The sequence below is a fragment of the Typopeltis vanoorti genome, chromosome 19 (genome assembly GCF_054136105.1).
Source record: "Typopeltis vanoorti isolate ZY-2024b chromosome 19, IOZ_Tvanoo_1.0, whole genome shotgun sequence".
Lineage (NCBI taxonomy): Eukaryota > Metazoa > Arthropoda > Arachnida > Uropygi > Thelyphonidae > Typopeltis > Typopeltis vanoorti.
In genome coordinates this window covers 64,990,703-65,009,674 of record NC_143567.1, presented here as the reverse complement: position 1 = coordinate 65,009,674, position 18,972 = coordinate 64,990,703, and the positions used below count along the sequence as shown (strand labels likewise).

Genomic DNA, 18,972 nt, shown 5'->3' with positions numbered 1-18,972 from the left:
CCACCTGAGATTAGCTCTGCTAATGCATTCCCGGATGCCGACAACGTCAAGTTCTTTCCTAATATCCTCGTTTTAAATATGATATTGCCACTGATGTCATCTGGTCATGCCTCTAATTTTTCTCAGGACTCCCATATCTGCAGTCTCTAGTCTTTGGTCAAGTGTTTTACTTCTGATCCAGTTCTCAGATCTATAAGTTAAAACTGGTTTGAACACTGTCCTGTATACAGCTAATTTAGTGTTCTGACCAATTTCTCTCTTATTCCATATGAATTTATTCAACTGACTTCCCACCAAACCAGCCATGTTGATTCTGTTGTCTATTTCCATATTCAATTTACTATCTTCACTAAAAATCGTGGCTAAGTAGCTGAAATGTTTTACTTGTTCCACAGGTTCTCCATTCACAACACAGTTGACATATTCAATGATTCTGCCTATTTTCATTGTCTTTGTCTTTTTATTGCTGACCTTCATACCATATCTATTACAACATTTATTCAATTTAGTCAGAGAATCTTGCAGACTTGTAGCGGATTTATTTAGAAGTATAACATCATCCGCATAAAGCAAAGAGCTGACATTAACATCTCCAATTTTGATATCAGGTTTAATACCACTTTCCTTCATAATGTGATCCATATAGATAATGAATAACAGAGGGGATAATATACATCCTTGTCTCACACCAGATTTAACATTAAACCATCTTCCTGTACTTCCTTCAATTCTAACTGCTGATTTACAACTCAAATAAAAACTAAGTATTGCTTGATATAATGCCCCATTGACACCATATAACTGTAGCATATTGAATAGCTTCTCTCTTGGCACCTCATATGCCTTTTCCAGATCGACAAAACTTAAATACAGATCTTTGTTATATTACCATGCTTTCTCGACTATTTGTCGTAAAGTGAAGATCTGATCCTGAGCGTCTATTTGCCCTGAATCCAGCATGTTCTTCACCCAGCTTTTCTTCCACAATTCTTCTCAACTGTTTCTCAAGTATACTTGCATAGATCTTGCCAGGAACACTCAGTAGTGAAATACCTCTGTAATTCTCACATTCAGTTTTATTTCCCTTTTTATATATGGGCACTATGAGAGCTCTACTCCAATCATCGGGAATTTGTCCTTCTGCCAGGCTTTCTGAACTATGCAGTGCAGTCACTGTAAGACTTTTACACCACCATACTTCAGCATTTCTGGTAGAATATCATCTACCCCTGCTGCCTTTACACATTTCAAGCCTTTGATAGCTTTTTCTACTTCAAGTATGGATATGTATTCCTGATTGAATGCCTGAATGCTCAGTGTTTTTTTTACCACTGTGCTGTCAGCACTGCTTGTTTCATTTAGCAGTTTTTCAAAGTAATTACTCCATACTTCAAGGATATCTTTTTCTCCCATTTTCATGTCACCTTTATCATCTCTAACTCATTTTATAGCACTCTTTCCTCCATTCCTAAACTTCTTCAACACCTCCAGAATATTTTGCCACCTTCTTGATGTTTATTTTCTATATTCTTGCCAAAGTCCTCTCATGACTTTTGTTTAGCTAGTTTTACACACTATTTAGCATTCTTGCATTCGTCTCTGTATTCTTTAAGAGCACAAGCTGACTTATTTTCCAGGAACTTTTGATATGCTTTCTTCTTTTTCTTCACTGCCTCTTTAACTTCCTGTGTCCATCATGTAGTTCTAATTTTTCTATCTTTGCAGACAACTTCACCACATGCCTCTCTATCTGAATCAATCAGGGTTTTCTTCAAGGCTTGCCACTGAATCTCCAAGGTTTGATTCCTGTTCTCAAACTATTTCATTTTTTCTTAAATAATCTTTGTGTATTTTATCTACACTTCACATCTGAGAGCTGCTCAACTTTTATTTGCTTTAAAACTTTCTTACATGTTATTCTTTTCAATATGAAATTCAAATTTATCCTGATCAAGACTAAATAGTGATCACTTCCAATTTCAAATCCTCTGTAGACTCTGGGGTCCTGCACCAAGGGGAAAACATCGCTATCAACAATAACATAGTAAATGAGACTTTTCTTATTCCTTGCCTCTTCTCTCCATGTGAATTTGTGCACATTTTTATGTTGGAACATGGTGTTAATAATAACCAGTCCATGTCCTGAGCAGAAATCCATCAGATATTTGCCATTATTATTAGCTTTGCTCTTTTCTCCAAATTTTCCCAAAATATTTTTGTATGTCTCACAATCATTTACTACTCTATTATTTAGATTTCCCAACAAGGACCAACTTTTCCTTTTTCATTGTGTCAGTTGCTTTTTCTAAATCCTCAAAAAATTTCTCCACTTCTACCTTAGTAGAACCTTCTGTGGGACCATAGGCACAAATAAGTCTCATTGTCCAGTTCCCCATTCTCATATTTGCCCATATTACTCTACCTGAGACTGACTGCCATTCAAGAAGATTAGCTTCATATTTTGTGTTGAATACTATGGCTACTCCTTCTTTTCCTTGATTGTCATTGCCTGAATATAACATTTTGTATTTATTGCTCAAAAAGATCTCACCAGTTTTTGTCTTTTTTGTTTCAGTCACCCCTAGCTCCATTTCTTTGCCATTCATGCTTCTTATGTTGATAGTACCGATCTTTAACTCTGGTGATGTTGAGTTGGGGTGTGTTTTCAGATTTGTTCCAGTAGCTGACTTTTCGCTGTGCGCCCTGGTTCCCTGGCGAAAACAACGGGGGCCTTGTTTAACCGGGCGACGCCCCAGCCGGCATGACAACATGACAAAATTTCATACCATCATTTTTTATTTTGGTTTTAACCAGTAAGAATACAATTTGGTTGGCTAAATCCCAAATTGCCAGCACATCCTTGTTCGTTCAGTATCCAAGTAGATACCCAACAGGGTGCACCACGAGAAGGTGAGGACTGGACATTAGGTCAGAAGCCCTGGTCAGTTCTCTGCATTCCTTTAAAGGATATGTGGAGGTCTTCTCTCAGTTATACAACTTTGACCCTTAAGCACCCCATAATAATAATCATACTAATAATAATTTGAAATAAAATATGTATTGAAAACACAATTTTTGAGTAAACAAACTGCTTTAACTATCTTGGTTATAGTCTGATTTAGAAGAAAATTACAAAATTACTCTAAGGTGCTCTGCTTTACTCAAAAGTAAAGCAGAGCACCTTAGAGTAATTAACTGAGTTTTTAATTCAACAAAAGTACAGATACATTTAAGTATACAAGATATTAGTAAGGCCCAGAGGATAAAGACTGCAAGGTAGACAATCCATGAAATGACTCGAGACTATAACGGGCCACGAGGCCTACTACAAGACAGGATGATAATGAAAATTATGTAGATATCTTCTTCACTTAAATAATATATAGAGAGCAAAACTCTCAATGATGTTTTGGTAGCTCACAGCAATAGTTCTTGCACTGTAACTGTTTAAAAGAGCAGCTTGCTTGATAGTTTCCATTTCTCATTATCTCATCTTCTTTATACCCTCTTTTACCTTGAGGTGTCAAGGGTCCATTGATCATCGGACCTTAATCCGTTTACAGGATAAGGTGGTCAGCCCTATCCCCAGTATATCCTATGGCCTATAGTGTTAAGTTCTCAAGGCCAGTTTGTCTGCTTTGAAGGATGAAAAACCCCAGAATAAACTGGGGGGAAAAACCCTGCTGACCATGCCCAAGACTGGCTAACTTGGCTATGGCTGAGGAAGATCCTTCAGCTCCTCACGTCACCGACGGGAATTGAACCTAGGACACTCCTTCCCCAGGCATATGGTTGCGAAGTGCATAACCACTAGGCTAACCGCGCGGACGTTTCCATTTCTTAAATAAGAAATTCTATAGAGGAACTTATCTTATGGACTCTAAATACAAAAAAAAAAATTTAATAATTACATATTTTTGAGAAGGGTGGTGTGCTGAAAAATAGCATGAAGCAGTATGTAATGTTGGTTTACAGTATACAAAAGTTGACAATGAGCCATTAGTTTCATGATGAATGAAAATATCCAGAAATTATATTATTCCTGACAATTCCTTTTCCAAATTATAATTTATCCAAGGGTGTGTATTATGTAGAAAGAATCATAACTCTTACTCTATGTGTTTCCAAAAGCACAGCAAATAGATAGTTTGAGATCAAAATTTAAGACTTAATTCCTCTAAAAGTGCCAGATTTTGGGATAGTGGTAAGCCCACAGCAGCTGCTTCAACTTGTTCCTGAAGTTTATCTTTCCATGTAAAGTAACCAGATATTATAGATTAACTCAGTAAACTTGAGTTAATCTATAATATCTGCTGGAAATTCTGGGATAAAAATTCTAATGTCCCAGAAAGAGGATCATTGGTGTTTTAAAAGAAAACTCGATGTCAAAATTTACCATTACCTCTGAAGATTCAAGTTTTGTTATATATTTTATTTCTTACATAAAATTGTGGAATATTTTATGGTGGAACCAGAGTGTCTGATTAACAGATAGATAAGGCTGGACAAATACCTAAAATTTTTGCAAGTCATGCTGTCTGAATCATAATGACTGCCTTTCTATTCCAAAAGTTTGGGAAATTGCTATCCTCAGCTGTACAGAAATAATAAATAAATTTATTAATTAAATAAAATAATGATTCCCTACAGGGTTTATATTGGCAATTCATTACTGCATATGTCCAAAAGATTCCACTGTAATGTATGCATTCCACTGTTCAGTTGTATTCAAATTTCTGGTACTGTTCTTCAACCCACAACAAGATGTTTTATTATTATTATTCAGGCCTCCATGGAGTCAAAAGACTCATCATGGGAGGTCCTTTCTAAGAAACACAAGTCTATACTCATCGAGGGAGGTCCTTCCTAGGAAACACAAAGTCTATCATACAACTTCTTAAACACATTGACCGTTCTCGCTCCCACCACTCCATCAGGCAATGCATTCCATGGTTCAACCACCCTCCATGCAAAGAAACCACTCCTCACCCTCTTACTCACAGTTTCCTTTCATTACTTCCAGGGATGGCCCCTTGTCATCACTCCTTCATGCTGTTTAACCAAGCACAAGAACTCCCAAGTGTTAACCCTGTAACCACCTCTCAACAGTTTAAAAGTCTCAATCATATCACCTCTCCTTCTTCTATCAACCAAACTCTGCAGTCCACACTCCCTCAGCCGATCCTTATAACTAACATTGTACAGTCATAAAACCATCTTTGTTATCTGCCTCTGTACCCTTTCCACAGTTAATTTATCCCCTTCTAATCGTGGGGACCAGATCTGAGAACAATAGTCTAAGTGTGTTCTGATCAGAGTCTTATACAACAGAATGATAACCCTTTTATCTCTGCAGGTCAGTGTCCTTCTCATTATTGCAGCAATCTTCTGTGTCACCTTCACTACCTTTGCAATATGTCCCCTAAATTTCAGGTTTCTATCAATCATCAACCCCAGATCTCTCATCTCCCCTACTTCCTCCAGTTTAACTCCTCCCATAGAGTATGCAGCATCCCATCGATGTTTCCCAAACCTCAAGACCTTACATTTTGCTGCATTACTGATACCCCCATTCATTTGCCCATCTATCTAGCTTATTCAAATCCTCTTGCAGGGCTACCACATCTGCACTATTATTAATAACCCTTCCCAGCTTCGCATCATCCGCAAATAACTGAATATCCCCTTGCAATCCATGGACAATGTCATCGATATAAAGGTTAAACAATATAGGTCCCAGTACTGAGCCCTGTGGAACCCCACTTGTAACCTTCTGCCTCTTTGATATTGCTCCACCATACACAACTCTCTGATACCTATCGGACAGCATCCTGAATCCAGTTGACCAATCTGACATCCAGACTCATGTGCTGCAACTTGAATATCAGCTTATCATGTGGCACCCTGTCAAATGCCTTTGCTAAGTCTAGGAAAATGGCAGTATATGTCTTTCCCTCATCTAATGCTCTTGTAACTTTATTATAAAAGGCTAGCATATTGCTAAAACAAGAGTGCCCCTTCACAAATCCATGTTGACTCTCACTGAGAACATTACCCTCATCTGCCGAATGCTGTATACGGTCCCTCACTACTTTCTCCAAGATCTTACTAAACTACTGATGACACAAACTGGCCTATAATTAGACACTTTCAGTCTGCTACCGCCCTTATGCAATGGCACATCTTACCTTCCTTCCATTCCATGGGCACCTTTCCCACAGCAGACTTTCACTGAAAAGCCAGGTCAAAGGCACTGTCAGTTCCCTAGCACATTCTCTCAAAACTTGTGGTGAAATACCATCCAGTACCACAGCTTTACTGACATCCAGAGTACTCAGTATTTGGAACACACTCTCCTCCTGCACCTCTAAACCTCGAACCTGCCCTATCCCTCTAGTATTCAAATTGACTCCTCCAGGATGAAATACTCTTATAAATCATTGAAAAATTCCACTATGTCCTCTGCATCAGTCACTCTATTCCCATTTTTATCCCACAATGTCATTATTCCGTAGTCATTTCTCCTCCTACTGGCCCCATAGCTAAAAAATTCCGTAGGATTTTTTTCGATCTAAGGGCCAAATTTTTCTAGAATTCTAGAAATTCCATTCCCTTATTGCTACATGCATCTTCCTCTCCCCAATTTATACTGCTGTAGTTGAAATCTCCCATAACAATCATTCTTCTTGCACTTGCCACGCTCAACTGTCTCAACATCTCCTGGTCCCCACCCTCTAAGATTTAAAATGACATAACTGTAACATTTTGATTAATAAGGTTATTTACTGTGGTTTACAGGTGTCAAATAACTATACATAAGCCAAAACACAATCATGGAACACATTATACTGATGTAAAAACAATCATAACTAGTTCAAGAAGAACTGAAAAACCATAATACAATGCAACAAATCATGCTATACTCCTCTCATATCAGGTAGAGATGTTGGCAGGTGTTTGGGGTGACATAGTATGTGCCAGAGTGCCATTATTACAACTATCAAATTTTGTGGCAGAGGTGTAAGTGTATGCAACTTTTTCTCCTGGTATGGACTCAGTCCTTTGGTTGTTATACCTGAAAAGATGAGTGCCAATGGATATACAGCACATTTGGATGATGCAATGTTTTATATATAGTGACAGTGCATACTGTAAACGTTAGGGAAATGTAGTTTAAGGAAAATGATGTTGAAAAACTTGATTGACATACACTGAGGCTGAATGTTGAACATAGGCTAGACTAGCATGCCCAATAGCAATACTGAGCTAGAGTTATCACTAACTGGTAGAAAGCATACTTAGGAAGATGGCATGCTTGATCAGCACCAAAGAAAGGTCTGCATGTTATTGAAATATGTACAATTCAGGTTATTCTGAAAATGATTATTGTTTTGATATTTATTTCAACATAGTTATTTACCTAATGACAGAAATTTCATATTTTAATATTTAAAATTAATTAAATACTTACACAAACATCATGACATGAAGTATTTACAGCAAGCAACCAAAGATCACAACCTCTTTGACACTGAAAATAGAAGGGTTTGTTTATCTTATTTTCTTAGAAATAAAACATCAACATGCAGTACACATATTTATACAGTATATATACACACAGCCTAATCAAATTTTTACAACTGCCATCCTAATAGTTCACAGACATCTTGCTGTTGGAACTGCCCACTACATAGTATAGCATGAAATCTGTTGAGACCTTGGAACATTGCAGGTGGTACCTCACCATTAGGATTGTTTCCTATAGTTCAGAGAGTGCTTGATAAGGAAATCAATCTCATTTCTCCATATATTCCCATAGATGTTCTATGGGATTCAAATCTGTCAAATTCAGCAGCCATGGTAATAACAGGAAGTCAATGTCAAAGACAGAGGTGTTACCATGGGCAAAGCACACTCAAAAGATACTGGCAATGTGGCACAGCTGCATTATCCCGCTGGAACATATCTACTATCTGGGAAGATAGCCACCATGTCCCTGATCAAACACAATGGCCAGGTGCTTTGTATAATGATTACTGAAGCAGATGGGGATGGATATAGGATTGGTGAGATGGATAGGAGGGTGGTTGATGGAGAGATATCAGAGAGTGGTTTATTCAGGAGTAGAGTCCAAAAGATGGCTTGTGACTAGTGGTGTGCCGCAGGGTTCTGTTCTTGAACCACTACTTTTCAATTTTTTCATTAACGATATAGGAAAGGATCTGAGAGGAGTGTGTTCACTTGTTTGCTGATGATGCAAAGTTGAGTAGAGCAATTGTGAGTGCACAGGATGTCAAAATTTTGCAGGATGATTTGGATAGCTTGGAGGACTGGGCTAGGGAAAATGGATGTCAATTTAATATGGCAAAGTGTAAGGTTATGCATTTTAGAGTGAAAAGATTAGCAGCAGTATATCACATTGGTGGAACCGTACTCCAGGAGATTGATGAGGCCAGGGATTTGAGAGTGTTGGTGAATAGGGAGTTGAAGTTTAGGGGGCACATTGCAAAAGTGGCCAAAACAGCTCATCAAATCACTTGGTTGCTGAAAAATACTTTAACATGCAGAGACAAACAAGTTATTGTTCCTCTATATTGAGCCTTGATAAGACCCCATCTAGACTACTGTGCCCCGATATGGGTGCCAGGGTTTCTTCTTGATGGGGAGGAGGAGGTGGAGAGGATCCAGAGACGAGTGACCAAGATGATAGCATGTCTGTGGAATGAACCTTATGAGAACAGGTTGAAGATTTGTGGGTTGCAAAATTGGTTGATAGGCGGAAAAGGGGTGATATGATTGAGACATTCAAATTACTGAAGGGTTTTTATAGGATTAATCCAGAAGATATTTTTCAGAATAGGATTGGTGGTGGAAGGACTAGGGGCCAGGGGCCATACATGGAAGCTGGGCAAGAGTGCAGTTAGCAGAGGTGTTAGAACTAGGTTTTTTACTTGGAGAGTGATGAATGAGTGGAATAAGCTGCCAGAGTCTGTTGTGGGTGCTATGACTGTGAATGAGTTCAAGGCGAGGTATGATAGAAACTGTGTGAATGTCGAATAGTTGCTCTTGACATGATGTTAGGGCCTCCCTCGATGAGTCTGTCGACTCCTTGGAGTTGCCCGAGACAATAATAATAATAATTCATAGTATACAGTCTATGAGCATTGGGATTTCAAGAGATTCCAAAGAAAAGCATTCTATATCATCATGCTGCTGCTGCTTTCTGTACTATTTTCACTGGACCATGACATCATGGTGATTCCTCTTCCATGTTTTTTATAACCCTCTATCATCCACATGACATACTGCAATAATGTTTCTCAGATGTAAACTATAGATGTAATTGTCGATTAGGCATAAGCATAGGTGCCTTAACTAGGCACCTAATTTGGAGGCCCAATAAAGGAGAATATGTTGGATTGGGATGATCTGAAAATGCACTATTTGTCTCATGCTAAAATTCCATGATTAGCTGTTCCAGTTTTTCATTTATGGGATTGCACAAGAATGGACAACTTGTGTTAACCATGAGCATGAACAAGATGTGGGCACCCCATATTGGCAACAACTGGTATTCTACTCTATATCCTTCCACAATCTACAGTATTTCTGGATACTGCCACCATTCAGCTGATACCCTACAATCATGCCTGTTTTTTTAACTTTGATCAGTAACTTCGAATGAACATTATACCACACATCTTCAGTATCACATATACTGGCTTTCACTTAACACAAGATTTTTGGGGGTGTACTGGCCAGTTGTGAAATAAAAAGGTCACAATATTTTTAATGACCTGTGTGTGGAAAGAGACATTTCTTTACTGTCCCTACATATGAGTAATATGTGTGTGTGTGTGTGTGTGCACATGCGCGCGTGCACACACACACACAAGTATACCACCAATTTTCTGACGCTCTTGGTTTCAGAGTTTTGTAAGATTAGGTTTGTAAGTTTATCCACTGGATCAACAAAGATCATGTAATAATAATTGATCAGCACACCTTTGACCCACTAATTACAACTCTCCAATGTGTCTAAAACACCATGGACTGATATTCGATGCAAATTAAATGTGAATTAAGTGATTAAATAAATTGTATTAGCATAAAGGATACAATGTTCACAATGGATATGGACTTGTGAATACAAATGACACTGCCATCACTATGAACTGACCCTTGTTTAAAAACTCTAAGTTGAGTTAAATTGCTTAAAAGGATTAAATGTAAGCAAAAATAAATTTAGAATCATTCAAACAATTAAGCGAGTGAGCACACACACACACACACACAAACAAACAAATATCATCTGTGGAGGCCCAGGATAGTTGCAGGAATTTCATCATCATCATCATCAAATTCCTGCCATGTACCCTCAAGGGGTGTACAGGATATGATAGTACTACATGAGAAAAATTACATCATTATTAATTTCCTATCTACAATTTTCCTCCAAATCAGTCTGTTACTTGTCAACACTCCAATATTATCAGATCTTATATTTCTATCGTCTAAAGCACTTTGTACCGTATCAATCCACCTATATCTTGGTCTTCCTCTCGGTCGTTTTCCTAATCTTTCCTCGCCCATTCTGTTTAAGTGACCATACCACCTGAGATTAGCTCTGCTAACGCATTCCTGGATGCTGACAATGTCAAGTTCTTTCCTAATATCCTCGTTTTTAATATGATACTGCCATTGATGCCATCTGTTCACGCCTATAATCTTTCTCAGGACTCTCATATCTGCAGTCTCTAGTCTTTGGTCAAGTGTTTTACTTCTGACCCAGCTCCCAGATCCATAAGTTAAAACTGGTTTGAACACTGTCTTGTATACAGCTAATTTAGTGTTCCGACTAATTTCTCTCTTATTCCATATGAATTTATTCAATTGACTTCCCACCATACCAGCTTTGCTGATTCTGTTGTCTATTTCTATATTTAATTTACCATCTTCAGTAAAAATCGTGCCTAAATAGCTGAAATGTTTTACTTGTTCCACAGGTTCTCCATTCACAACACAGTTGACATTTTCAATGATTCTGCCTATTTTCATTGTCTTTGTCTTTTTATTGCTGACCTTCATACCATATCTATTACAACATTTATTCAATTTAGTCAGAGAATCTTGCAGACTTGTAGCGGATTTATTTAGAAGTATAACATCATCCGCATAAAGCAAAGAGCTGACATTAACATCTCCAATTTTGATATCATGTTTAATACCACTTTCCTTCATAATGTGATCCATATAGATAATGAATAACAGAGGGGATATGTACATCCTTGTCTCACACCAGATTTAACATTAAACCATCTTCCTGTACTTCCTTCAATTCGAACTGCTGACTTACAACTCAAATAAAGACTAAGTATTGCTTGATATAATGTCCCATTGACACCATATAACTGCAGCATATTGAATAGCTTCTCTCTTGGCACCTTGTCATATGCCTTTTCCAGATCGACAAAACTTAAATACAGATCTTTGTTATATTCCCATGCTTTCTCGACTATTTGTCGTAAAGTGAAGATCTGATCCTGACAGCCTCTATTTGGCCTGAATCCAGCTTGTTCTTCACCAAGCTTTTCTTCCACAATTCTTCTAAACCGTTTCTCAAGTATACTTGCATAGATCTTGCCAGGAACACTAAGTAGGGAAATACCTCTGTAATTCTCACATGCAGTTTTATTTCCCTTTTTATATATGGGTACTATGAGAGCTCTACTCCAATCATCGGGAATTCGTTCCTCTGTCCAGGCTTTCTGAACTATACAGTGCAGCCACTGTAAGACTCTTATACCACCATACTTCAGCATTTCTGGTCGAATAACATCTACTCCTGCTGCCTTTACACATTTCAAGCCTTTGATAGCTTTTTTTACTTCAAGTATGGATATGTATTCCTGACTGCATGCCTGGTCAGTGTTTTTTACCACTGTGCTGTTATCACTGCTTGTTTCATTTAGCAGTTTTTCAAAGTAATTACTCCATACTTCAAGGATATCTTTTTCTCCCGTTTTCATGTCACCTTTATCATCTCTAATTCCTTTTATAGCACTCTTTCCTCCATTCTTAAGCTTCTTCAACAACCTCCAGAATATTTTGCCACCTTCTTGATATTTATTTTCTATATTCTTGCCAAAGTCCTCCCATGACTTTTGTTTAGCTAGTTTTACAGTGTGTTTAGCATTCTTGCATTTGTCTCTATATTCTCTAAGAGCACAAGCTGACTTATTTGACAGGAACTTTTGGTATGCTTTCTTCTTTTCCTTCACTGCCTCTTTAACCTCCTGTGTCCACCAAGGAGTTCTGATTTTTTTATCCTTACAAACAACCTCACCACATGCCTCTCTGGCAGAATCAATCAATGTTTTCTTCAGAGTTTGCCACTGAATCTCCAAGGTTTGATTCCTGTTCTCAAACTCTTTCATTTTTCCTTCAATAATCTTTGTGTATTTTAGTCTACAGCTCACATCTGAGAGCTGCTCAACTTTTATTCGCTTTAAAACTTTCTTACATGTCATTCTTTTCAATATGAAATTCAATTTTATCCTGCTCAAGACTAAATAGTGATCACTTCCAATTTCAAATCCTCTGTACACTCTGGTGTCCTGCACCAGGGAGAAAACATCACTATCAACAATAACATAGTCAATGAGACTTTTCTTATTCCTAGCCTCTTCTCTCCATGTGAATTTGTGCACATTTTTATGTTGGAACATGGTGTTAGTAATAACCAGTCCATGTCCTGAGCAGAAATCCAACAGATATTTGCCATTATTATTAGCTTTGCTCTTTTCTCCAAATTTTCCCAAAATATTTTTGTATGTCTCACAATCATTTCCTACTCTGCTATTTAGATCCCCAACAAGGACCAACTTTTCATTTTTCATTGTGTCAGCTGCTTTTTCTAAAGCCTCAAAAAATTCCTCCACTTCTACCTTAGTAGAACCTTCTGTGGGATCATAGGCACAAATAAGTCTCATTGTCCAGTTCCCCATTCTCATATTTGCCCACATTACTCTACTTGAGACTGACTGCCATTCAAGAAGATTAGCCTCGTATTTTGTGTTGAATACTTTGGCTACTCCTTCTTTTCCTTGATTGTCATTGCCTGAATATAACATTTTGAATTTATTGCTCAGAAAGATCTCACCAGTTTTGGTATTTTTTGTTTCAGTCACCCCTATTATATCGATCTGGTACTTATCTAATTCCTCAGCTAGCTCCATTTCTTTGCCATTCAGGCTTCTTACGTTGATTGTACCGATCTTTAACTCTGGTGATGTTGAGTTGGGGTTTATTTTCAGATTTGTTCCAGTAGCTGACTTTTTGCTGTTCGCCCTGGTTCCCTGGCGAAAATAATGGGGACCTTGTTTAACCGGGCAACGCCCCAGCCGGCATGAAATTTTGTCATGTTGTACCATCATTCTATATTTTGGTTTAACCAATAAGAATACAATTTGGTCGGCTAAATCCCAAATTGCCAGCCCATCCTCGTCCGTTCAGTATCCAAGTAGATACCCCACAGGGTGCACCACGAGAAGGTGAGGATTGGACATTAGGTCAGAAGCCCTGGTCGGTTCTCCGCATTCCTTTAAAGGCTATGTGGAGGTCTCCTCTCAGTTATACAGCTTTGACCCTTAAGCACCCCCTGTTGGGTATCTACTTGGATACTGTGCTCTTGTTTCAGGAATTTCATGTGTACTATTTTTCATTTTTGGCCAGACTAAAGGAAGTGCAGAACCATCTGTTACCAAAAAATCATGGTGTACCTCTGTTTGTGTGCATGTTCCCAAATTTCATTACTGTAGAATCCCTCTTCAAATAACTACCAAGCTGTCATTTAATTATAATATGTAATTAATTGATTAAAACATCCTGGATGATATTTCAACATGTGATTTAAGGGACTCTGATAAGAAAATGACAGTTATTATCAATTACATGGCTGTTTAATGAAACTGAGACCCCTTAAAGAGTGAGAGGAGGACAAGATAGTATCACTGCATTTCCAGAATAAAAAAAAAAAAAAAAAAAAAAAAAAAAAAGACAAGCCTTATTACTCAAGGAGCTATAGAATCTCATCCAAAACAGGGTTTTACAAACATCCATACCCAAGGTGACATTCAAATCCACAATCAGGAGATTGGAGAGCAGGTGTGCCATTCACTTGGCCAAGCCTGCAAAATGGGCAGATGAAAATAATATTATTTATGGAGATGAGCATGGATATGCTAAGGGATGCTCTTGTTACAGTAATTTGGTCACCTTTTATAATAAAGTAACAAGAATAGATAATGCATATCATTTTTCTGGATTTTGAAAAAGCACTTTAACAGTGACAAGCCAGTGTTTAAGTTGTGATAAACAGGCCAGTGGATACTGGATTGGCAAGTGGCTGTCTGAAAGATATCAAAGAACTATCTAAGGAGGAGAGCTATCAAGAAGAAGAAGAGAAGATACCTATGAGGTTCTACAAGACTCAATACTGAGTCCATTGCTATTTAACCTTTATGTTAACAATATGGTTACTGGACTGGCAGGAAATATTTAATTATTTGGAGAAAACGTGAGGCAAGAGAGAGTTGTGACCAAAATGAAACAAGTAGGAATAGCATTTTAACATAGCTAAGAGTAAGGTTTGAACTTGAGGATCCACACATGAAAGGTTGCACTATATTTGAAATTCAAGGAACACATTGCAAGGTAGTAAAGCCAACACATAGGCTGAGAAGCAGAAATATGGGATGGCAGTTAAATTGATAAGGTCTTTATCAGTTTAAACTACACATAGTCAAATATAGTTACTGGAGTTTGACAGGAATGAAGAAGCAACTTTAGAGGTGATTAATGCAGTTAATAAAGTAGTTAACTGACCTGCAGAAATGGCTATAAGGGCAGATAACATGTAATCTGTAAAGTATAGCAGATATAGTTCGCCCACCGATTGGAGGTCCCTCGACACTTCTGCGAATGTCAGAAAAAGGAGAATCCATTCCGATAATAGGGTAATCAATCTGTCTTCTGGGATGTGTTTGTTTATTATTATAGGTTGGAAAATTTAGCTTTTCTTTTACGAACATTGTAGTTTTTAAAGTGTAACTATTTTGCTTGTATAACAGTTGGAAAAATATACGTAGAGTATTAACAAAATTAAAAATGGTATAGCATAAAACAAAAATTTAACTAAGTTTATTTTTAAGAAAGTTTTCTATAAAATAAAAATAATGATACAGAAAAACAGAAATTTTTTCAAATGAACTTAGATATTCTAAACTTACAGTTGAGAGAACTGAGACACTTTAATGTCCTAAACCGATTAATTATTTATGACTTGTTGTGACTCTTTTAACAAACCCATGCAAAAAAAAGGTTGGAAAAAAATACCATTATCAAATCCTTTTAATCTTCATAGTCACCTGAATCGGTGTCCGAATCACCATCACTTTCACTTAAACTGATCACCAAAGGTTCGCATAATTCTTCGATAATTCCGTCTCTGTCCCAATACGTATTTTCCAATGAGGTGATATGAAAGCAATATTTTCCCCAGTTTTGAACTGTAATACTTTCAATCGCCTGTTCTGAAAGCTTAAAAAGTTTCGACATGTCAATATCTCCAGTTACGTTGCGATGGCAAATGAAACTTTTCACTTCTGCCCAAACATACTCAATAGCATTAATATTGCAATGATATGGTGGTAGCCTCAAAGCTAGAAATCCATGCTCTTTGAGCATCGTGTCGAATTTAAATAGTTTAGTTGTGGGCAAGTTTCTTTTGACCAAATTAAGCAATTCAATTTTTCGCATATCTGGGGAATGAGAAATGTTATTTGCAGAGAGCCAATCCATAAGAACTTGCTTCTTATTAGACCAATTTAAAACTTTGTTTAATCGAATAGAGTGATATGAAGCATTATCAATTATAACAATAGCATTTTTAGGAAGGTTTGGAATCAGTTTTCTTCTGCCCACTTTTCGAAGATCGTAGAATTCATTTGCCTATGGTAATTGGCTTCGTATAGTAAGTTTGAATTTGGTAAAAAAGCCATTTCTCCACCCGCACACAAAATTATTATGCGCCGCGAGGCATTTCTGGTTTGTAGCACTCCACATTCTTCTTTAGACTGCCAACATTTTCCATAAGTTAAATTACTATCAATCCACGATTGGTCTTTCCTCCTCCCTGAAACGTCTTACTGCTCTCAAATATTGCGTTCTAGATAAAGCAATGTCACTTCACTCCATGATAAGTTTCCTTTTATTCTGGGACTTTTTAAAAGAAAATCTGATTTCATGAAGTATTTTCCTTAAAGTTTCTCTTTTCAAAGGAAAATTAATTTTTTCTTTAAGCACAGGAATCAATTTCGGAACAGTTGGCACTCTTTTCTTGAGCCCGTAAAATTCGTGAATAGTTCTTCTTATAATCTACATCAAAATCATTCAAAACTACAGTTTCGATAGTTTTCTTTACTCTGGGGGTTTTTTTAGGAGATTTAAATTTTGGCTTACTTCACCTTTTGATTCCCTACGAATTCTTTTAACAGTCGACCCTGATACGCCTGCAATTGCACTTGCACGTTTTATGACTTGAGAAAGGGGAACAAGGAGACGATTCTTTTTCACAGAATGTCAGCACATTATTCAATATTCTTTTGCAAGAGCTACTGAAACGTTTAAAAACAAAACTTGTTGACTGTACTGGATCCATCATACAAATTAATAATAAAAAAATAATGCAAAAAAGCGACAATAAAAATCAAGCTATTACTAGTACAGCAACAGACAAGAAAGCACGTGATTTCGCATGTTGGCGACCAATTCATACATCCTTCATTTCTTTCTCCCCTTCAACATGAATCCACTATTCTTGACAAAATGCCAAGGAGAGATCTACAAACGGTGGGCAAACTATACATGTTGGAAGTTTTTTTTCCACTTCGTTAGACTATAATAAATTTAGTTTAAACCTTTATCCAAGTGTAAGCAAACAAAGTTTGCACCTGAAGTATCTTCAAGACTGAGGCAACTCGTGGTAAAGGTGGACTAAACTCTCATCACTCCTTGTCTTAGTATCTCCCATAATACAAAACGCATCTCCTTGCAGACATGTATAATGCTATGCATTAAGGGAAGGGCCACTACCCAGACTGGTTTCAACCTTTATTGAATGTTCAAGTTAGTTAAAACTTCATGGGCTACAGCATTGCCATTCATCACCCAAACTTCCAACTGGTTTTGACCTTTATTGAGGTCTCATCAGTGGGAGCCAGACCCAGAGGTGGTGATACTAAGGTGGAAGCAATGGAGAAGTCATATTTACCTATACGAGTTGCCCAAAGGTGTCTCACCTTATTATTAAATTACTCTGGATTTAGAGAAAGATGTTGGAATTTTTTTTCCTCTTTGCATTATGGGAGATACTAAGACAAGTAGTGATGAGAGCTTGGTCCACCTTTACCATGAGTTGCCTCAGTCCTGAAGATACTTCAGGTGCAAACTTTGTTTGCTTACATTTAGATAAAGGATTAAACTAAATTTATTATATAGCAGATACAAAGAAGAGGGGTGATATAACTGAACAGTTAAGATATGTTTAATAGATGTATAACTCTGGGAAGATTTTTCAAACAGTAAAACAAGACCATCCCTGAATATTGTATGAAAGGAAATGTAGATAGGCAAGAGAGAGAGAAAGAAGTAGGGGGTATTTGGGATTTTTTTTTCCCTTTCATAGAGAGCAGTAACTGTATGAAATGCATTGCCAAAGAAAGTCATAACAGCACAAACTGCGATTTTAAGGAGTGGTACAACAGATTTTGTAGAGTCTAGTCTCCCCCACCATAATGAGTCTGACAAATCTATAGAAGTCCTGTGATGATAATAATAAACTCATTTTTTCCTCAGTGCAGTATATCTTTATTAACTATCTCTGAATTGCAAAGTTTAAGACCCAATCAAATCATATCAAGATATAACACATTACTATTATCATCAGGGGAACTTTATGAAATCCTAGGATACATCACAGAATGTCTATACTAATCACAATGCCTATCATACCTCTTTTTAAACCAATTCACTGACAATACAATTCACAAGTCTCCTAAGACAATCCATACCACTGACTCACTCACTCATTAGCTACTCTCCATGAAAAAATTTAGAACTCACATCCCTATTAGCCATATTCTTAATCAATTTATAGGAATAACTTTTGCCCTCTCCTTCCTTCTACCACATAACTGAAAAATTTTCTTCGTCTCACTTGTAAAATCCTTTTAATAACATATGTTTCTATCACATCCCTTCTTTTGTACATATCATTCAAATTTTGTAAACTACAAACCTTCCACCACTTCCTCATCTTAAAGCAACCCAAAGAACCAGAACTGTGCATTGTAGTCCAGATGTACTGATATATATCAAAGATTAATAAAGAGTAATAATTTCAATATCTCTACCAATCAATGTATTCTACAACACATAGGTGAAGAGAGGATATTGTATAAAGATTCTATGATAAGAGATGCACTTAATGAGAACGTGACAAAACACGTCTTCCTGGTGTGAAGATCAGCAAGATTTTAGTAATACAGAGCTTATAAGTATTTTACCAGAAAAAGTTACCATAAGGTGTTTTAACCCTATTAAATAAAAATCTCAGGAGGAGATATAAATGTAGAAAGTATTTTACCTTGGGTATAATAAATGATAAAGATACCAAGCTATTTTAAACCTGGTTTTACTCCATATCTCAAGTAAGCAAACAGACAAACAAGTCAAGTTTGCACCTGCAAGTGTTGCAAGTCTAGCTGATCCTGCACGTAGTGCAAGACCAAAGCAACTCATGGTAAAAATAGAATATGCTCTGATCACTATCTTAATATTTACTCTTAATGCAAAGCACATCTCCTGGAGGAGATGTATGATGCTTTGTATTCAAGGCCTGGTATTTCTAGA

General features: G+C 37.1%; 1 protein-coding gene across 1 annotated transcript in view; it reads right to left on the bottom strand.

Moving 5' to 3' along the window:
• Positions 1–18,972, bottom strand: part of LOC150096197 (proto-oncogene tyrosine-protein kinase ROS-like) — a 115,702-nt gene that overhangs the window by 35,525 nt on the left and 61,205 nt on the right. The window contains exon 3 of the mRNA XM_090409002.1: positions 7,472–7,531. Within this exon, the coding sequence (XP_090265128.1) occupies positions 7,472–7,531 (60 nt within the window). The remainder of the gene's footprint in view (positions 1–7,471; positions 7,532–18,972) is intronic.